The sequence below is a fragment of the Littorina saxatilis genome, linkage group LG2 (assembly GCF_037325665.1).
Source record: "Littorina saxatilis isolate snail1 linkage group LG2, US_GU_Lsax_2.0, whole genome shotgun sequence".
NCBI lineage: Eukaryota > Metazoa > Mollusca > Gastropoda > Littorinimorpha > Littorinidae > Littorina > Littorina saxatilis.
Window position 1 is genome coordinate 37959008 of NC_090246.1, and position 22892 is coordinate 37981899.

A 22892-nucleotide genomic window follows, 5' to 3' on the forward strand; every position below is an offset into this window, starting at 1 on the left:
AATTAATTAATGAACGCTACGAGTATGGCAGCCTTTAAGGAAGAGTGAGTTCGTAAGTTTCTAATAGCATACCTTTTTTTCGTTGGAAGCATTTTTTCTTGTTCTAAAATCAAATTTGAAGTTTAAGCCAGTCCTTGGCGTCATATTTCCCCCATTGTAAAAATGGTCGGCACCTTTGGCAAAATGACGGAAATTAAGTTTTCGACAATTTGACATTAGAGTAGGGTTTCAGCCAACTGCGGACACCAGATGACATCCTTGTTGATATATCAATGATTTGTTTTCTGACATTAGATTTAACAAAGGGTCCTTCTGCAATAACTGACACATGAAGTTGGATGCATTGTATATGCGTGAGAAATGATATAGCATAAAGAGGACCTTGAAAGCAAAAAAGAGTAGAGTATAAGAGAGAGAGAGAGAGAGAGAGAGAGAGAGAGAGAGAGAGAGAGAGAGAGAGAGAGAGAGAGAGAGAGAGAGAGAGAGAGAGAGAGAGAGAGAGCCACACATACACACATTGGTTTAAACAGTTTTATTCAGATAATAACAAATAACAATGCCGCATACAATAAATTCAATAAATGGAACACAACAAGCTAAGCTTATAAGCGTGCTCTTAAAAGCAATATAATATCTGATTTGGCAGTCGAATATAAGGTATGACGAAAGAGGTTTTTAACAGGGGAAAAGAAGGAAGTAAAAGAAGAAAGAAAAAAAAGAGCAACCGAAACACACACATATTTATACATAATGTGGCATGCCAACAATACTGCTCGTGTGAATGCTCCTTTAGCTCAAGAACGAGCTCAAAAACAAACAGAGCATGACGTAGACACAACTTTACCAACGCTGTTTATTTGCACGGTATTTTTTTTTTTAGGAAGAAGAAACAAGCAAGAAATAAAGAAAGAAAGAAAGAAGAAAGAAAGAAAGAAAGAAAAAGAAAAAAGAGAAACTGACTTAGAAATCAGTGAAAAACTAAGGTTATTCCATATCGATTGATATTGATCGCAAAATCAACACGAGTCTTGCATTACCAGGCCGTGGTTTCAGCTCCAGGACGACCAGAACTCAACGGAGCTTCATGATGGAAAGACCGTGTTTCTTGCTGGGTCTTCTTGAACTGTGCCTCTTTGTCGTCATAGCTGAAGGTGAGTCTTTCATACAATTTTGACCGAAGAAAGGTTCAGACATTACCCAAAAGACGAAGACGAAGATAAATAAGAACAAAGAACAAGAAAATGTAAGCTACATTAAATTGTAAAAAAAACATTTTCCAGCCTAGTTTGTAAGACAGAACAAAACGAAACCAGCAAACCTATCTTGTTTTTGAACCTTGAGTTTGGAACGTAAGCAATCCGTCTGTTTCTGATTTCTACTGTCTTATCCCTTAGTATAGACAACACAACGACAGCATGCAGCTAAATGATAGAGGGAGTCTTAAGATAAATTTACAGACGTTATTATGAACACAACATCTTACAAAGTAAGGTCTTAAATTGGGGAGAGCCTTAAATTGGGGGTCTTAAAAGGGAGGTTCGATTGTATATATATATATGGATGCGTCTCAGAATCTCGTCCTCTGTTTGTGACATTATCACCAAAAGTAAAATCTTCCCAGAAAACTTTGATAATACTATTTACACACTTCTCAGGGTGTACCTTTTCAGTTTAAACAAGAAAAAATATAACATTGCCTTTAGTTTGCCATATATTGAGCATTATTTGGACCATGTGTGCAAAATCACCCGTGTAACATGGAAACAATAAAAGACAAAAAAACTGCATTTATAAGGCTGAAAACGACTTTTATTCAGTTATTATTGTTGAATCACAAGCCATTATAGAGTTCAATATGAAATGACTTCATGCAAACAACAAAATAATGTTTTTTTCAAAGTTCCATGCATTCGTCAAAATTTCAATACAAAAATGAAAATTAATTAATGATATCCTGATCAGAACATGTTGATACATGGCATTCATTCAGTCTTATTGACATTTAACCTTCACAATAGCATATATACAAAGATTTGTTGCTCTAAGACAAAATGTTAGAAAGTTATCCCAAAAGAATGCAAAATGGTCACCGATGTAACATGGAAACATCACTTTTGTAACAAAGAAACGGTTGTGCTTTTTTCCACAAACTTTACTAAATGAAGCTGATTTTGCAACCAGATTCTTCTTAGGTAAAATGCCAAACACTAAATTAGGAACAGAAAGAAAAAAAGCTGCACAAAATCAAGCAAACTTTGCCCCAAAAAAGAGAAACATTAAGGAAAAGTTCATCACCGACGTAACTCGGAAACGAACAACTATAGACATGTATTATAAGGTTTGACATGAAGAATGCAAATGTTCAAAAGTGGTTCATTCAATTGTTAAGACAATAAACCAAAGGCATTGGTTACATATAGAACAGTTGCCACTTGCAGTTAATTAATTTATTTTAAAAGAAATGATGCCCCCTGGCATTGAAGGTGGGGTCACGAATCATGGTTGCATCAGATGTAGGGACTAAGGAAATATCATCGATCCCTGGAAAGCAATAGTAGTTCTCCTCCGGTTTCCTTCGAAGGAACGTTACCACCAGTTCATCAGGTCGAATCTCTTGCACCTGAAACATGCAAGTACCTGCGATTTCAACTAAAGATTGATGCAATATGTGTACTAGTTTCACTAACATGAATTTGTTTAATGTCTATCAAGATTTTGATGCATCCACATTCACTGGCTAAAAACAAAATAAAGTAATTATTTTGTTCAGACTTACCATTCCATTGAACATACAACTTTTACAATTAAAGAAAACATTGACACTTACCGTTCCTTTAAATGGATTTCGGAAATTTAATTTTGATCATAATTTTTTATATTTTTAATTTTCAGAGCTTGTTTTTAATCCAAATATAACATATTTATATGTTTTTGGAATCAGGAAATGATGTAAAATAAGATGAACGTAAATGTGGATCGTTTTATATAAAAAAAAAATTATTACAATTTTCAGATTTTTAATGACCAAAGTCATTAATTAATTTTTAAGCCACCAAGCTGAAATGCAATACCGAAGTCCGGCCTTCGTCGAAGATTGCTTTACAAAAATTTCAATCAATTTAATTGAAAAATGAGGGTGTGACAGTGCCGCCTCAACTTTTACAAAAAGCCGGATATGACGTCATCAAAAGTATTTGTCGAAAAAAAGAAAAAAACGTCCGGGGATATCATACCCAGGAACTCTCATGTCAAATTTCATAAAGATCGGTCAAGTAGTTTAGTCTGAATCGCTCTACACACACACACACGCACAGACAGACACACACACACACAACGACCCTCGTTTCGATTCCCCCTCTATGTTAAAACATTTAGTCAAGTTTTGACTAGGTGAAATCGAAAGAAAAACTATTATTCAAAAATGTTTAGCCTAATTTTTCACTTCATAGAATATCATAGCAGCAAAAACTCACCTTTTCTCAAGAACCTTGGGTGTTGATCACTGTCGTAACAAAATCACAGACTTCGGAAACATTCTCGAAATCTTTCTTCGCTGCTGGAAGCTGAACTATTTCTCTCTGTAACTGCGCATGCGTAGTCACCCGCACCTCTAAGTCACTACGCGCAAAATAGTTCTAATCTTTCTTCAAAACTCTGAACATTATTTGCAAAACCGTTCACCATCGTAACTGAATTTTGAAGAAGCATGTCATATTGCGCAACTTTCAACTTAGTTTGCAGATGCAATTTTGAGAAAATAATACTTAAATAACATTTAGCTTAGCGATTTTCTATGCCCTTTCATGTCAAGATCGTGTTGAAGATGAATATGCAAATTCTAAAGTTCAAATTTAGGACTTGTTGCTGTTGCACGCGTGTGGAAACCTATGTTACGACAGTGATGGCAAACTTTCAAGCGATTAATTTCGTTTAAAAAAACAATTCTGTGGACAAAATAACATTTCAACTGTCAAGTACACTTAAACCAAACACACATAACAAGAATAGCAGTCCTTGGACATTCTAAACGATTATTGTAGTGAGGTGCAAAACTAGTTGATGGTTCATGTCACAGATCAGACCTCCATTTTTCACGCATCCAATCATTTCTTTCGCAAAACAACCTTCATAATAATCATGCAAAATACTCAGTTTTGTTTGTACTATTTCTTTATTCATTTTACTTCTCAAAAATACCAATATCATGATTTAAAATTCAGTATGTTTCAATTGTGGGCTAATTTGATTATGGCACACACAAAAGGATCAGTTTCTGAGACGCACCCATATACAACCACTGTGTGCTTTCTCTTAGGTAGCACGTGCCCCAGTGGCTGGATAGAGAACACCAAGCACAGGTCTTGTGTCAGGGCCTACAACTCAGACAAGTCCTGGTACGATGCCCGGGACGCCTGCAGTAAGGAAGACGCTACTCTGGTCCATGTCGACTCTGACGATGTCAAAATCTTCTTGGCGACAAGCATTGGCACTTCTAATGTTCTCTCGTAAGTTGTTTACTCACTGCGAACCTTTTGTGGGAATAATGAAAGGACGTGACTGATTCAGTGATTGTGATGTACATGTACAAAACTAAGAAACAAAGAAATTCAGTTGACCCCAGGATCAACACGAGCCGAAACATTGACACTATCAAAGAAACAGGGAGTTCTACACCTGTTGGTACAGGTAAACAATTTCTGAGCGTGTTTTTAATCCAAACATATCATATCTATATATTTTTGGAATCAGGAACCAACAAGGAATAAGATGAAAGTGTTTTTAAATTGACTTCGACAATTTAATTTTGATAATAATTTAAATTTTTTTTAATTTTCAGAGCTTGTTTTTAATCCAAATATAACATATTTATATGTTTTTGGAATCCAAAAATGATGGAGAATAAGATGAACGTAAATTTGGATCGTTTTATAATTTGTTTTTGTTTTTTTACAATTTTCAGATTTTTAATGACCAAAGTCATTAATTAATTTTTAAGCCACCAAGCTGAAATGCAATACCGAAGTCCGGGCTTCGTCGAAGATTACTTACTTAACCAAAATTTCAACCAATTTGGTTGAAAAATGAGAGCGTGACAGTGCCGCCTCAACTTTCACGAAAAGCCGGATATGACGTCATCAAAGACATTTATCAAAAAAATGAAAAACACGTCTGGGGATATCATACCCAGGAACTCTCATGTCAAATTTCATAAAGATCGGTCCAGTAGTTTAGTCTGAATCGCTCTACACACACACACGCATAGACAGACAGACAGACACACACACACACACACACACACACACACACACACACACACACACACACACACACACACACACACACACGCACATACACCACGACCCTCGTCTCGATTCCCCCCTCTACGTTAAAACATTTAGTCAAAACTTGACGAAATGTAAAAAAAACCTTTCTTCTTCTTCTTCTTGCGTTCGCCGTCACACCATCAGTTTAGTCTGCGAGACGAATGACGTCGTGGCTTCCAGGTCTTGTCTGCTCCCATAGAGTTTGGTGCGGAGAGGGACTGATGCTGGCCACACTTTGTCTCTGATTGGTTTGAGTTGGGGGCATGTCATTAAGACATGTTCTGGAGTCTGGTCTTCCAGACCACAGGGACAGGTTGGTGATGGGGTCAGCTTCAGCTTCCTGAACATGTGGGCGTTGAGGCGACAGTGACCAGTTCGTAGTCGCATGATCACTACTTGCTGTCATCGTTCTAGGAGATGATATGCGTCTCTCGTGGATTGTGGTCGCATTGCTGCCTTCACGAGGGTTTTCTTTTCAGCGAAGCTGACTGGGTTGTCTGGTTGTTCCTCCCTGGCTCCGAGTTTGGCGAGCTCATCAGCTGTTTCATTGCCTGGAATTCCGCAGTGTGCTGGAACCCATTGCAGGACTACTCGTCGAGTCTTGGCAAGCTCCTGGAGTTTCTCCATCAGACGAGGAAGTTTGTTTCCTGCAAGGGCTTCCAAGGCAGACAGTGCATCGGAGAGGAAAACAACTTGGGGGCATTCGCTTTCCGAGTCATGAATCATGGAGGCTGCTTGCATGATGGCCTGAACTCCTGCTGCATAGTTTGAGCAGTACTTTCCTGTTGGTATCTTAAAAAAAAAAAAAAAATAAAATAAAAAACCCTAAAGAAGCATACAAGAGAGATAGAGATCGAGAGAGAGAGAGAGAGAGAGAGAGAGAGAGACAGCCAGCCAGCCAGCCAGCCAGCCAGCCAGACAGAGATAGAGTATCACTGACAGAGTATGTCACCGTGTGTATTTATGTGGGGGTGGGGGTGGGGGACGGGGGTCGATCGTGTGCACGGTGTGCGTTGGTGCGCGAGCAACCCTGTACGTATGTCCGAGGCCAAAAAATGTCGATTTCCGCCGATTCCTGAATGTGCGCGTGTGGTCAAACAATCACCGACACATATGAAACTTTACAACGTACAAGACTCCCCGGAAAACGTCTCCTCAATTAAACAACCAAATCAAATCCCGCAGACGTAGGGTGGTATCGTGAACGCAACGGAATTGCGACACGATCCATCCACACACCTGCTTTTTTTTCCACAGAAAAGAACGGAAATCATACGGGGCACCTTTGCCCTCTTTGCTATCATAAAAGGGGTGGTCACATTTGACACACTTGCGTTACGCATTATGCGGTAGTATTGCGCAGGGCGAGACTGCTTTTCGTTGCTCGCGCGCTGTAGCGTTGGCAGCAGGGACCGAAATACAGGGAGCAGCCGTGACCGAGGGTCATGACCTATTTAGCTGCCAACTTAATCGTAAGCTAGGAACAGCCGTGTAATAGGTGCTTGATTTTGGTATTTTGATTTTACATAACATTAAACCTTTCTTGGGGTTCATGGTCATGGCAACAGCCATATTAATATTATATGATGTATAATATCATATTTCAGCATATGTGAATTACATGGCATCATACCAAACTGTCATACATTTTTATTCCTACATTATTCTGATTGATCATGATCACAACCAAACCTACTATCAGTGGACACATCCAAATGCAAGCGCCTGTTCTTGACAACTTGCCACAGTGACTGATCTAAAAATATAGGTCCTTTGCCGCCACGGACACTGTTTGGCCTGTAGGTAAAATGTACAATGTATTTTCTGATTTGTGCACAAAAGCTTTTTTTCTTTTTTTCAACATAACAATGTTTAATGTCACTGTATGTTTGAAAGACCATGGTCACATTTGTAAAACAAATGTTAAATTAAAAAATAAATAACATTTTGGTTCATGATTTTTTCCTACACCTGTGCTAAAAATAAGAAATAAAAATGTCGGTATATAAGTCACTCAAATACTTCAAAGTATGAATGGTTAGAGTTTGTTGCGGTTGACCCTGCACAGTTCGACCTATGATGTTTTTGTTGAACAATTTTGCCGTCACACCTCCCATAGGATGACGTATTTCACAACTTCCTGTGTTACACAAACTCAGTGATGACCAATTTTGCCTTCACCCCTCCCATAGGGTGACGGATTTCACAACTTTCTACTGATGAACAATGTTGCCTTCACACCTCCCATAGGGTGACGGATGTCACAACTTCCTGTGTACACAAACTGATGACGTATTTCACAACAAAATGGGGCTGACCGTGGTACATACGTCACAGAAATCGCCCATGAACAAAAATTTCTCCTCCTGCAAGCTACTTACCCGTCGCCAAAGACGAGCCGCTGTCGTCAACAAAGAAACAAACCATCAAACAGAATCTAGTTTCTGATCTATCGGCAAATGTTACTTTTTTTGTCACATCTTACAGCACACATGTACGCGCACGCACGCACGCACGCACGCTACGGTCACACACTGACACACACACACATACACATACGCACGCACGCACGCCAGCACGCGCGCACTTACACACACACACACACACACACACACACACACACACACACACACACACACACACACACGTACAAAAATGAGTACATTAATCACTGACAAAATGTGATTTAAGAAGCATATATGCATTTTTCCGAGACGTAATTTCATCAAACGTTTCAGTCATAAACAATTCCATTGGATGTGGCATTACGATAAATTGAACACAAAGAAGAAAAAACCGTTCTTTTGAAGTGTAAGGTAAACAGTTTATTAATATAAGTCTAGCCCCGTGACCACTGAAGAAGATTATTATATGTAATTTAGAATGATTAAAATCTGAGACGGGTTCACAAACGGATCAATATAAGCTGTTTATTTGTCTGTTTTGTAACGTTACACAACTCTGTCAGGGTCAGTCGGGAATATTCCAGCAACTTAAAATGTGTGTGTGCGAGTGTGTGTGTATTTGTGTGTGTGTGTGTGTGTGTGTGTGTGTGTGTGTGTGTGTGTGTGTGTGTGTGTGTGTGTGTGTGTGTGTGTGTTTGTGTTAAATGCTTGCGCATCTCAACATCTACCAAGCACCTGTACCCCATTTTTGTAGAGAGAGAGAGAGAGAGAGAGAGAGAGAGAGAGAGAGAGAGAGAGAGAGAGAGAGAGAGAGAGAGAGAGAGAGAGAGAGAGAGAGAGAGAGAGAGAGAGATTCAGCAATGTATGGAAAACTTTCTTTGATATATATGTTCGGTGGTATACCTATTAATATCTTTCAGAACATTCAGACTGCTATTCCTGGCGACAGCGTACACCAAACTGTCCATAAAGTACTCGAACACAAGCAACCAATCTTTTTTTCCAGCTTTCTTCTTGTGCACTATGACCCAAGATTTCTTTTGCCAACAACCCCTAAGACACTGTAACACAAGGAATGTATGATCAACAGCTCTCTTTTATCTTCTCTGCCGAATTTATTGTATCATACTTTTGATGATGAACAATCAAAAATTCGTTCAAAGCAGTCGTGTAACTCGGTTTAGTACACCCTTTGACTGCAATTTTATGTTCCTGTTTTGGTCAAACGCGCTCGACAAGCCTCGACCCCCGTAAGTGCCCCACTAAACAAAGAAAGTCTCTCGGGAATCCCAATGTAAGTTAAAAGTAGAACAGTCCGTAATCTCTATGCAAAGCAGGTATTGGTATAAACCCAATCATTTCCCGGGAGTAATCGCACTGAAATTGACCCGGAAAGGGCGCATTTGTCATGAAATGGAGACATAAACATACATCTTTTTGAAGTTGTAGTCAGTTAGCATATGCAAGAAAAAATCAATTCCAGTGAAGAAAGCTAGATCGCGTTGTGTATCCACAATCTTGAGGATAATTAGTTAATTGGTAATCTGGTCAATTATAATCAGAAACTTTATTTACTGATTTGTTAATACTTGAATACTCTAAAAATGTTAGCTTCCGAGTCAAAGGGGAGATATATGACCGAGTCTGGCTATACCGTGCGAAGAGGAAGTATGTCCACAGAATACCTACCTACCAACGATTTTGTGGCAAGCAGACAAAACACATGATATTCCATGATAATGTAAATGTACCTTTTCTTCCTTTCAAATATTCTCATGTTATTCCAATAGCGTTTCAATTCTGCTGAAAACATCTTCGCGCACTGTGCTGACATACACGGTCCCCAGTCACATTCTTCAGCAAGTTTCCGATGCAAATCGATGTGAATTTGCAGACTAACACAAGAACGCTTTACGCACGATTAAGCTGTATGGAGTGAGTGATTCGGGTCGTACTCGTTTCGGATTTATGCAAATGGGAACAGCTTAAAATCGTTTCCTTTTTGTAAACGATCATGTACACCTCTCCACAAGACCTTCACGCGGAATAAAAGCATCCTTCCACTTGAACACACACCAACAATCAATATCTTGACCGCTCCCTGTGCACTGTGAGAATTGTTTGCTGACTTCAGTTTGCAGATTGACAACTACGATTATTTATTACGTACCATACTAGCAGAAGTAATCTGGGGGTGTAGACCAACCAAATTACTCCGCTGTTTAGCACGCCAACCCCTGGCTCTCACACAGTGAGAAAGACTAGCAATTGATACAGGTGGGTTGATGGTGCAGCCACAGGACCCTCCTCCACTGAACCAGACCACAACAATTAACATGGCCTTTTGTAAAGGGCTCAATCCTGGGAGGATCCTGCAGATATCCTTAAGGTTACAGAATAGTGTGTGCTTCCAAGCAGAATTACTTTCGCCTGTGGCCATGTCTGTCTTATGCCCCCACAAAGCACCGGAACACAACAGTAATGCGAAAACAGATGCTATAATGAAAAATAAAAAATAAATAAAAATGTAATGAGATTGGGCAATCCTTAACCTATAGCAGGGTGGGTTTGTTTGTTTGTTTGTTTAACGCCCAGCCGACCACGAAGGGCCATATCAGGGCGGTGCTGCTTTGACATTTAACGTGCGCCACACACAAGACAGAAGTCGCAGCACAGGCTTCATGTCTCACCCAGTCACATTATTCTGACACCGGACCAACCAGTCCTAGCACTAACTCCATAATGCCAGACGCCAGGCGGAGCAGCCACTAGATTGCCAATTTTAAAGTCTTAGGTATGACCCGGCCGGGGTTCGAACCCACGACCTCCCGATCACGGGGCGGACGCCTTACCACTAGGCCAACCGTGCCGAGCAGGGTGGGTGGGTGGTTTAAAATTGAAACTGCTAGGACTACTGTTGACTTGTAGATCGTGCAAAAGCAAAGCGACTGGTATAGCTAGCAAATTAGAAGAAAACTAGAGCTGGAAAATTGTGCAACAAGATCTGTGCTGGTGTAAACATCCGGGATGTTTGCTTCCAGACTAAGCTGTCTGAGAATAACCCAAATACGTCGCACCAATTCCAGACAAAATGTTGACACAGTAACATGCTGAATAGGAATTAACCAATTCATAATACAGGAGTACATCGTTCGCCCGACATAACAACATTTAAGATTGAGGCTTAAATGTCTTTATTTATTAAACTGAAACGTCGCACTTTGCACATGAGCAAACAAGGTGTTAGACTTTCGGTATGAGTCCAAGTAAAGTGGGAAAATGCTCTTATGCCACGTAAAACTTATACTGTTCAAAAAAAGAAACGCATAGTTGCTACTTGCCAAATTTGTTTTATTTTTCGAAAAAATTAACAGAAAATCCAATATTTAGATTATTTGTTTGAAATTTGGTATGGACACAGTTGAATGCACACACAGTTCATTTGCATCTTCAAATCAATCAGTCAATCAATACGATTGGGTGCCGAGGCTGTCAAGTCAGTAGGGGGTGTGACTGCCTTGAGCAGCAACAACTGCCCGGCACCTTCTGGGCATGGACTGGATCAGATGCCGGATATCTTGCTGTGGGATGGTGTCCCACTCCTCCTGAAGTGCCTGCAATAGATCGCGGTGATTTGCCGGCGCTTCTTCTCGCCTGCGCACACGTCTGTCCAATTCATCCCAGAGGTGTTCTATCGGGTTCATGTCTGGCGACATGGATGGCCAGGGAAGCACCTGGACATGGTGGTCGGTGAGGAACTGGGTGGTGAGTCGTGCTGTGTGCGGGCGAGCGTTGTCCTGCTGGAATATGGCATCCTGGTCAGCCAGAAGAGGAAGGGCGTGTGGGCGCAGAATTTCCTCCACGTATCGCTGGGCAGTTATGCGCCCTTGGACGTGCACCAGGGTGCTCCTTCCAGCGGTATTGATCGCCCCCCACACCATGACGCCTCCACCACCATGAACGGGTGCCTCATCCACACAGTTGGGCGCGTAACGTTCGTTTACTCTCCGGTAGACCCTCCTCCGACCATCATGTCGCTGGAGCAGGAAGTAGGACTCGTCGCTGAACCACACGTGTCTCCAGTGATTCCGGACGGTCCAGCGAAGGTGCTGGTTGCCCCACTGCACTCGGTTCTGGCGATGGCGGCGGGTGAGGACAGCTCCTCTGTGAGGTCTGCGAGCTCTCAAACCAGCTTCATGCAGGCGGTTCCGCACGGTCTGGTCCGATAATCGGTGTGGCCCGGGGAGAGCCTGGACAGAAGATGAGGCCGACAGGAAACGATTCCGGAGGTGGCGGAGCCGTATGAAGCGGTCGTGAGCAGCAGTTGTCGCCCTTGGTCTTCCCGCTCGTGGCAAGTCAGCAACGGAGCCAGTGGCTTGAAACCTGACCCACAGTCTACTGATGGTGCTCTGGGACACGTGGAAGTGCCTGGCGATTGCACTTTGACTTTGGCCTGCTTGTAAACGACCCAATGCAATTTGGCGGTCTTCTCTGCTCAATCGGGCCATCTTTCGTCGCTGAATTGTCGTCTGATTTCTTTGTGGCGAACAATCCGCTTTTATGGGTTTTGGAAGACATGGTGAGAGCTCAATATTCCCCGAGTTTCACGAGATTACACTGAAGCATGACGAGTGGTCATGCCAAATGAGCAATTTTGACATTGTATCCACTGATAACGCATGCGTCACGTGCAGAGCTCACTTGTGGCAATGGACGAAAGGTCGACGACCAGATAAACATTTTCTGCAGTTTGGTGGATATCCTTGTAGCCATATAACTAAATTAACCAAATATTACAAGCTATGCGTTTCTTTTTTTGAACAGTATAGAAAGATCGATGGTAATTTCCCCCGAAAACGGAGTATGATTGCCAAAATGGCGCTGGAAAACGACCACACACGTAAAAGCCCACACGTGCAATAACGCGAATGTCAGTGTGAGTTAAAGCCCACGAACACAGAACAAGAATGAGAAGGTGATTCAAGAGATGATCCATATTGGAAGTTAATTTCGTTTACTAGCTGTTTTATTGCCTTTTCAGAAGTGAGGAAGAATACTGGATCTCGTCTAATGACATCATTCAGGAAGATCACCTGCGCAGCGTGTTTGGACAAAGCATCGCCTACACCAGTTGGGAGAGCGATCAGCCAAACGATGCCAGTCAAAATGGCGGCCCTCATACGCAGAACTGTGTCATCGACGTCCTCTCGACTGATGTCAATAAGCAGGAGGACAAAAAATGCTCGGAGAAACACCCATACATCTGCGAAATGTGGCTTCCCAGTAAGTGCATGGTCATTTCTGTTTATCTTTTGCAACTTTCTATACGTACGTAAAGGAAAAGGGTTATCAGTATTTGTGTCCAGAACGCTTTTTCTCACAAAAGAAGAATTCGTACATTCGAAAGTTTATCAAAACATTTGATATTTTATCAAATGAAAGTTGTTTGTTTTAGCTTTTTGTTGCACTTTTTGAATTGAAGATTTGCGGCAGGGGTCACGTGACTGTTTGTCGAATGAGATTCAATCCACGAGAGACTGTCCAATAATGATCCACGATATACCCCCACATGTCCATTAGAACTCGGAAATTGATAGTACACACAAACACACAAACACACACACACACACCACGCACGCACGCACATACGCACGCATGCACACACGCACGCACCGTCGCACACACACACACACACACACACACACACACTCAAACTCACACACTCACGTCGCGTGAACCGATATCATGTCTCTTGTTTCAGATTTGAACGCAGCCCCGAAGCTATTCACCCGCACCGACATAAGCAGCGACGCCTTTCAAAATTACGGCTTGGCGCCTGAAGCAGCTGACGTGTTCCCGGCTGTTAACAGGATAGGGTGTGGCGCCACCTGTCTCCAGCGATACTACTATTGTGACGTGTTCGTCTTCAGCAGCCAACTGCGACTCTGCAAACTTCTTCGTCTGTACGAAAAGGACGAAAGTGCCAACGCTCTATCCGACGAAGATGTGAAGCTACTCGACCAACAAGGATATGTGGCTTTCGTTTTGCAAATTCCCATCTGAAAGGATTTTGAATTTGTGTTACACATGTCCTATGCGGCATGTTCGGAAATAACTCGGTCAAGTTTGTATGGGTTGTGGAAGAGTTGCTTTCCCTTGTTTCCATAGAAACACTGAGGTAGGCCTAGAATGTCACGTGCACAGGCACTCGTCACGACTGAGGTGGGCGGGGCCTATGTCTTGGATGTCACTTGTGATGGACGGTCGTCTTTTTGTTATGGTTTATAATAGTAGTAGTCTTGAGAGCGCACAGGCCCCGCCCACTTTGATCCCACCCGCTCGTGACGAGTGCCCGGTGTGGTCACGTGTAGCTTGCCACAGTGTTTCGATGGAAAAGCAAGGGAAAACAACTCTTCGTACAACCAATAAAAACACGACAGAGTTATTTCCGGCATTCGTCTATTGATAATACGAGAAATGTTCAGGTCAAATGGGTTTTTTACTCGAAAGAAACGCAACAAACTCTCAGCCCAGCGTAGATCTCAAACTACTGGAACCAGGAACCAGACGGATTCGTGGCATTCGTTTTGCGTATTGCCAATTGAAAGTGTCTCAAGTGTTGTGTTGTATGGCATTCCGTTTGTCAAATAATTATTTGGATACTTTTTCATGTTTTTTTCACCAGTTTTAGCTAAATAATCATTATTTAGAAGCTCATGTGCTAAATAAGTAATTGTTTATAAACAATGTAAAACAATTCTAAATAATTTTTTATTTACGTAAACCATTCATTATTTACCTAAACAATTCATTGTTTACGTAAATAATTCATTGTTTACGTAAATAATGATTTATTTACGTAAACAATATATTATTTAGACTTATATTACATTGTTTATAAACAATCAGCAATGTTTCTAAATAAATCATTATTTACGTAAACAATGAATTATTTACGTAAATAATTCATTGTTTACGTAAATAATTCATTGTTTACGTAAATAATGATTTATTTACGTAAACAATATATTATTTAGACTTATAATACATTGTTTATAAACAATCAGCAATGTTTCTAAATAAATCATTATTTACGTAAACAATGAATTATTTACGTAAACAATTCATTGTTTACGTAAACAATGAATTGTTTAGCCAAGACATTTTCCATTATTTAGGGGTTTCTAGGATTCGCTTCTGAACTAAGTTTTATGTCTTTCAGTGATTACTATAATTGAATACAAGGTCTCTCCACACACTCTTATCTTAAAATAGCTGTTGTTTGGATATTATTTTGTTTATTTTACAAGCCGAGTACGAAAATAACTGATCTCAAACACAGTCAAAGGTCAAGGTCAATTAAGGGTTTTCTCTGCCGGGAGTGTTTAGTGTTTGCATTTTCTTGCTTGAAGTTGTTGAAACACAGTATTTTCCCCTTATGTTCTCTGTTCTGTTTATGTCCCAACAACATGCCTGTCTTTCCATTTCTCTTCCTTTCATCGTTTCATTTCAAAGAGAAAAGTAAAAACAGCTGTGAACCGTTGAAAAACGGGAAACAATGCCTCCTGGAGTGACTTCCCTTGCCTTGAAAGCAAGATGGAGAAACAGCGACCGGGCAAGAAGCGAACATATTCTGAGCGATTGTTACCAGAGGAGAGGCGGCGATACCATCAGAAGATTTTGGAGAGTGATGGGAATGATCCGTATGACATTCCAACCAGGTGCTGGTCAGCAAATCCGGACGATCTGCCAGAGCTGAGTTACATCAACATCGTAAATTATTTTGTGCTTGGCAAGAACTGAGAAGAGTGCATGTTGCTGAAAGCTTACAAACGTTTCGATTCCTACCGACTTTTTGTCTCTGGCTGGGTGAGGGATGTCAAGCGCTACAGCCCTGATGGCTGTCAAAACTCTGTCATTTCTGCAAAGGTAAGAATGTGCTTTCAGTTTATAAATATAATAATGAATGAACGTGAGTGTTCTCTGTCTTGTGTTGCAGATTTCACTTGTAAGTTGCAGTTCAGGATATTGTGTTGAGGCTTTGTCTTTAATATATTCTTCGCTTTACTTAATGTATTCTGGACTACGACAAAAGCTGTAGATAGTCTTGAATATATTTATATTTTGAAATAGCTTGCAAAATATTATATTTATAACAATATATAATTATAATGAGCTTCATGTTCATATTCAGTTAAAAATCTGTTGTTTACTTTTCATTGTTAATGTTGTAAAGCACATTGACATTATGTGCGTCTTAGAGTTATATTCATTCGATTGACCTAGCTGAATGCTGATTTGTGCGATCTTCAATTTATGTTTCAGGTTCTTCATTCACAACGCCTTAATGAACCAGCACTTTCTCCTTGGACCATCGCCACTTTTGATGGCAACATACTGTCAGCACACTGTACCTGCATGGCCGGAGTTGGAGAAACCTGCATGGCCGGAGTTGGAGAAACCTGCACACACGTCCCTTCACCTTCAAGGAGTCAGCTGTTGAGTGTGTGTGACAGACCGCCATTTCTGTTTGGAATCTAACAGTGAGGGGATGCTTTGTCTGCGCAAGGACCACCCATACTTAAAAGTTAAATAGTCAAGTACCGGTACAGTGCCAGATTGTTATGACCAGTTCCTCCTACTGCGATTTCATGGTGTGGACTACTGTGGATAAAGTTATTGTCTGAGTATTGCCTGACTGTGATTTTTGGGCAATGTGTGTGGAGAAAGCTTTGAAAGTGTTCAGACTCGCAGTTTTTCCAGAGCTAGTTGGAAACTGGCTGGACAGAGAAGCTGAGCCTCTACAAGCAGTGGATGTGAACCAGGAGCAGCTGCAAACACAAGCCGTGAAACGCAGCAAGAAACAGTGACAATGCCAGACTCGCTTGCTCATGTGTGTGGGAAAACAAACATCATGTATGACTGTACACACAGAAAGTGGCCAGTAGTAAAGAGGGAGAAAAAAGAGGGCATGTAATGTTTTAAATCACAGTTCACACTCACAGAGAAGTCATTAATTGTTCCATTCTTGTTTCATTTTATTCTTAAAGTAAAATCATGCACAGATGTAGGCATACATTTTGTTTAGGATCACCGACCACAATACAAAGTCAAGTGCTACAAGTATAAATTATGATGCATACAGGACATTATTTTGTGATTGTTTTACATCCACTGCTGTGAATAACAAAGAATCATGAGCAGTTTGATTATCAACTTATTCAGCCAGGTATATTGTTCATTCTCCTTGTTCAATGTTTCCAGTGACACGGATTGGCTGCTTGATTTAGGGAACAAATAAGAGTGTGTGGTCCAGCGTAGTTCTGCATCAGTACAGTCAAGTAATACAGTGTTTAAATTGGCAGTGGAACTGAAAGTTAGTTTCTATTATCAACTAGTTCTGTTTTGATGACAACAAAATTGAACACACTTATTTCTGCAAAAAAGCGCACAGGTCTATTTATCATAATGAATAGTTAATGACTCACATGCCCACAGTATGTTATTTCAATTTTGAACATTTAGTGAAAGTGTTCTTCTCTTCACTTTGGCTTGATACCTGCAATACTGGTAGTGGTATGTTCAGTGTTGCTTGAAGTTGCATGTTATTGGTAGTTTAAATGTGTGCTCGCATTTCAATTTTGCAATGCTCCTTATCTTGTTTCCTGTGTAGAGCTATTTTGAGGTTAATCAGCATAATTCAACCTTTGTCAGTTGTGTCAATACATGTCACATTTATGCAAAATGATTTCAAAGTGTATGTTAATGTGGTGTGTGTGTGTGTGTGTGTGTGTGTGTGTGTGTGTGTGTGTGTGATAGAAAGAGTGAAATCTGCTCTTGAATTTGAAATGGAAGGAAATAGCAGCAGGTCAGATCATATACACATGATACATGTATGTGTATTCAAATTCAAGATTCCATCCAGTGAAAACATAACAGAACAAGAAGGGCAAAGCCCATACGACTCACATGCTTGACCTTGACCTTTACAGCAATGACATCATACACTAAGAACTGCTTTACACATTTTTCCTACCAACAAGGTCAAGGTCATCCAAGGTCATGCAACACAAAGCTGTTAATTCAAGACATAGGAAGTACAATGGTGCTTATTGGCTCTTTCTACCATGAGATATGGTTACTTTTAGTGGTTCACTACCTTATTTTGGTCACATTTCATAAGGGTCAAAGTGACCTTGACCTTGATCATATGTGACCAAATGTGTCTCATGATGAAAGCATAACATGTGCCCCACATAATTTTTAAGTTTGAAACAGTTATCTTCCATAGTTCAGGGTCAAGGTCACTTCAAAATATGTATACAATCCAACTTTGAAGAGCTCCTGTGACCTTGACCTTGAAGCAAGGTAAACCAAACTGGTATCAAAAGATGGGGCTTACTTTGCCCTATATATCATATATAGGTGAGGTATTGAATCTCAAAAACTTCAGAGAAAATGGGAAAAATGGGAAAAATAGCTGTTTTTTAGGCAACATTTATGGCCCCTGCGACCTTGACCTTGAAGCAAGGTCAAGATGCTATGTATGTTTTTTGGGGCCTTGTCATCATACACCATCTTGCCAAATTTGGTACTGATAGACTGAATAGTGTCCAAGAAATATCCAACGTTAAAGTTTTCCGGACGGACGGACGGACGGACGGACGGACGGACGGACGGACGGACGGACGGACGGACGACTCGGGTGAGTACATAGACTCACTTTTGCTTCGCATGTGAGTCAAAAACTGTTGCTACTGCTCATGTGAGACACCTGCATCAGAATTAGATACAATACACCACAGTTTAATTAACACATTCTTTAAACAATGCCTTTATCTTCAAATTCAAGATTCCGTCCAGTGAAAACATAATAACAGAAAGACTATTGCTACTGCTCATGAGAGACATCAGAATCAGATACAAGACACCACAGTTCAGGGGTGTTGCTAGACATTTTTATGTTGGGACATTTGGCCAAAACTGTCAGAATGCTTTAGGACATTTTGAAAAAATTTCGGCCATTATTTTGGCTCATCGAAAGTCACCGCAACATTGAAGCACAAGAGGTAATCATTGTCTTAGGAACACAGAACATATGTTGCATACTGCAACTGAAACAATCAGCTTTGTTGATTTAAGTAAAACACAAAGACACCAATTCTTTAAAACTTTTTCAAACCTTTAACTTTAATGTTTTGAAAGTAAAACAATAAAACTCTTCCAATCTTGACAAGCCTTTCAGTTGGAAATATGACTGGTGAAACACCAATAAAACATAAACACACTCTGACACCGTCACATAACATTGTGATTTTATCCATTGTTTTGAAGGTTTCCTGATACACGAGCACATCTATGGATCTGGCATGGTCTTTGCTAGCGAGGTGGTCAGTTAATGCTGAAATTTTGGCAACCTCCCCTGGTGAAAATATTTTTACATCCACCGTTCTTGCACAGTTTGCAAAACATGGACCCACCCTCATAGCTAAGCCATGGGTGTAGGCCTAGGGTGAGCCAATTTGCTTGAAAACCACGATTTGGATGTCGCTTTTCAATCTCAGCAGATGTCGATACGCCGGTGAATGTGACTGTCGTCTGCTAAGCTTGTGTCGTCTGCTTCCATCGACTCGACAACACTACCCCTATCACTCACACTGTCCACGTTCGCGGTGTTGCTGTTATTTTTTTCAGAAGCACCTACCTTGGCGAAGGGTAGCACACCGTGGCCACTGATCAATTGAGTTTTTTTCTTCTTTTTTGGTTGCGACATGATGTTCGGCGAACGCAAACGCTGAGCCTGAGCGGTCCGCAGAAAGTGTGGTTTCCCTTGTCGAAACCACTCTGGCAGCTATAGTTTTTGTCAATGGCTTGCGCTCAAAACACTGATGTTTCGTTCTTGGTATTCACGAAGAAAATAAACGCCAGTCAGTTGTCTAAGTACATCGGCAGCAGTTTTATCAATCAATCAATCAATCAATCAATGACGCTTATATCGCGCATATTCCGTGGGTACAGTTCTAGGCGCTCTGCAGTAATGCCGTGTGAGATGAAATTTTATACGGCCAGTAATTGCAGCCATTTCGGCGCATATTTACCTTTCACGGCCTATTATTCCAAGTCACACGGGTATAGGTAGACAATTATTTGTTTGTTTATTTGTTGCTTAACGTCCAGCCGACTACGTAGAGCCATATCAGGACGAGGAAGGGGGGGATGAAGGGGGCCACTTGTCAAGCGATTCCTGTTTACAAGTGCACTAACCCATTATTTGTGTCCCAGCAGGCTTTAGTAAAACTAAATTAATACCTACTGGAAGATTACCAGTTTCCAGTATGTTAAAATAGGCTTAACCTATCTACTGCTGGACTTACATCAGAACACTAACAGATTAAACTATACATGAATCGCGAGACAAGCGACAAGAGAAGAGATTTTTGGAAAAAATACAGGTGAATGAGCAAGAAGGCAGAAAAAAGAAAAGAATTCATGAAGAAAAAGAGAGCATGACATGAAAGAGGAACCAAAAATCTACCTAACAGCAAACTAGAAAGCTCCTGCGGTTCCAAAAACAGTAGGGGCCTTTAATTTCATAACCGCAGTGCCCCACTGCGGGAGTAGACAATTATTAACCGGCTGTGCCTAAGCAATTTTGCCAGGAAAGACCCTTTTGTCAATCGTGGGATCTTTAACGTGCACACCCAATGTAGTGTACACGGGGGGGGGGGGGGGGGGGGGGAGTTCGGACACCGAAGAGAGTCTGCACACAAAGTTGACTCTGAAATAAATTTCCGCCGAACCTGGGATCGAACTCACGCTGACAGCGGCCAACTGAATGCAAATCCAGTGCGCTACCAACTGAGCTATATCCCCGCCCAAAAGCCTGACCAATAAAAAACCCGGACAAACCTTGGCCGATTCAGACGAATACTCTTCGGACATTTGGCCGATAAGTACATGAAAGTTTCGGCCAAAGTAAAAAAAAAAATCGGCGATTCGCCGAAGGGCCGATCCAAACGACACCCCTGGAGTTTAATTAACATATTCTTTAGTCTAAACAATGCCTTCAGTTTGAACACTAGGCTGTGCAAACATTGACAAGCCCAGATGATAAAGTGACTATTTTGTCCAGTGTTACCACTTCTTCCTCTTCCCTTGCAAACAAAAGATCAGTCAGAATATCAGAGTTCAAAATTGTGTACTTTCCCCAAAGAATACCGATAACTCGCTCAACATAAATTCTCAGATTAGCTAGTTTGCGTGTTGACTATCTCATAAGCTGTAAGATGACTCTTCTTTCTTGTAAAGGCAGGGATTTTCACTTGTGCACCTCTCATAGCCACTAGTTCATTAATGTCAAATCCCCTGTCGGCCAAAATGACATCATTTTGTACAATATTGTCTAGATACCCACTATTTGCAGTGATGTGCTTGTCACTTGAAAGCCCACCCCACCCTTTAGAAATAAAAGAAATATGGCCTTGAGGTGTAATTGATATTAGGTATTTAATTTATGGTGCACAAAATTGGTATTACTATCGTTAACAGTTATACAGGGTTTTAAAACTATCGTTAACTGTTATACTTATATATAGAGTTTCAAAACTATCGTTATCTGTTATATAGTTTCAAAACTATCGTTAACTGTTAAATAGAGTTTTGAAACTATCGTTAACTGTTATATAGAGTTTTGAAACTATCGTTATCTGTTATATAGAGTTTCAAAACTATCGTTAACTGTTAAATAGAGTTTCGAAACTATCGTTAACTGTTATTTAGAGTTATAATATATCAATAGCGCGTTTGTGCGCGCTATTGCTAAAACTATGAATAACAGATAACGAGGGTTTCGCAAAACGGCGGCATGGTGCGCGCAAGTGATATTACTATCGTTAACTGTTATATAGAGTTTCTAAAAATAGCGATGGCGTGGTCGGATGTTTTGATGCCGGCAAAATGGCTGCTGAACGTTTCGTTCGAGCAGAGACATGTCTCTGGTTCGAGCGAATTTGCACTAAATTACTACAACATGATTTAGTAGATCAGGGATCGCGTTTACGCACGATTTTTGCGTATTTGACGCATTTTAAAAGTCGTTGGCGCGTTTTTTTCGCCGCGCCGCGTAAGCCATACGCAAAAATATTGTAACTTTTTCTTGTCTTCACGCAGCGCTTTTGCTCTGACTTAATAATCACCCGATCCTGAAACTGACTATAGGGCTCGAGAAGTGACGACACACATGAAATCTGCGCGTCAAAACTAAAGTCCGTTTCTTTTTGCATCGAAGTATCGCAAACGAACGTAACGAGGGTATTACCAGATAATGTCTTGTCGGATAATGAAACAGACATTAGCTGCTCTCCCATCTCGCGCTTCCAAAAGGCGGAAAGTGTGTCTAGTCGTATTAGAGCGGGAAACAAACTCGCAAGGCCCGAAGGTTGGAGACAGCAGGGGTGTTATTCGACAGGCGTGCGCGGAGTTCGACAGGAAAACTCGCCGTATTTAGGTAAGGAGTGTCTTTAAGTCTTTCGTGCGTGTTTTGTTTGTGTCTGTACGTGTTTTCGTAGTACACAAAAATATTGGTCCGTGACGCGTTTTTTTCGTTTCGTTGCGTATGACTTACGCGTTTTTTAAAAAGCTAGCGCGATCCCTGGTAGATCATATTCAACTAACTGTCGTCTGATAAGTCCATCATTTCGCTGCTTCGTTTAATCAAGTAATCAAATCTTCATTACAGCTAGGACGCTTCCTGTTTTCACAGAAATATTGGTCAGTGTCAGCTTGACCCGTTCTAGCTACCGCGCTGTGTGCGGGTCAGTTTGTACACATACGGCTGGCATGCATGCAGTGGGCAACGGTACACGATGCGAAAGCATGCAGTGTTTTCCAAAACGCGCCTTGGGGGATGTCACTCGGGAAACACGTTGTTTTGTGTTTGTTTTGAAAAAACCCCACTGTTTTGTGTAATGCGTCATGGTCTTTTCCGCGAATATTCAGTAGGCCTACCGTCTTCAAACCGCACACGTGAAAAACGGTACGGCCGAAAGTACAAATGATAAAGCTAATATTAAACAAACTCAACAATGATTTGAGAAGACGACAACAGAAGAACGGTCACTAACTAAATAATGTTGTAGTTTTTTAAATTATGTTTCTAGTTAAA

At 40.9% G+C, this 22892-nt stretch overlaps 1 protein-coding gene and 1 long non-coding RNA gene across 2 annotated transcripts; both read left to right on the forward strand.

Annotated features, from left to right (window-relative positions):
• The first annotated feature begins 837 nt into the window (after positions 1-837).
• On the forward strand, positions 838-14339 carry LOC138956164 (C-type lectin-like). The gene is made up of 4 exons (XM_070327603.1): positions 838-1151; positions 4316-4505; positions 12771-13012; positions 13491-14339. Exons 1-4 carry the CDS (start codon positions 1085-1087, stop codon positions 13790-13792), a joined length of 801 nt encoding a protein of 266 aa, XP_070183704.1. The 5' UTR covers positions 838-1084; the 3' UTR covers positions 13793-14339.
• A 425-nt stretch (positions 14340-14764) lies between these two features.
• On the forward strand, positions 14765-17477 carry LOC138958930 (uncharacterized). Its single transcript, XR_011453549.1, has 2 exons — positions 14765-15658; positions 16055-17477. It is a non-coding gene; the product is annotated as an uncharacterized lncRNA (long non-coding RNA).
• The last annotated feature ends 5415 nt before the right edge of the window (positions 17478-22892 follow it).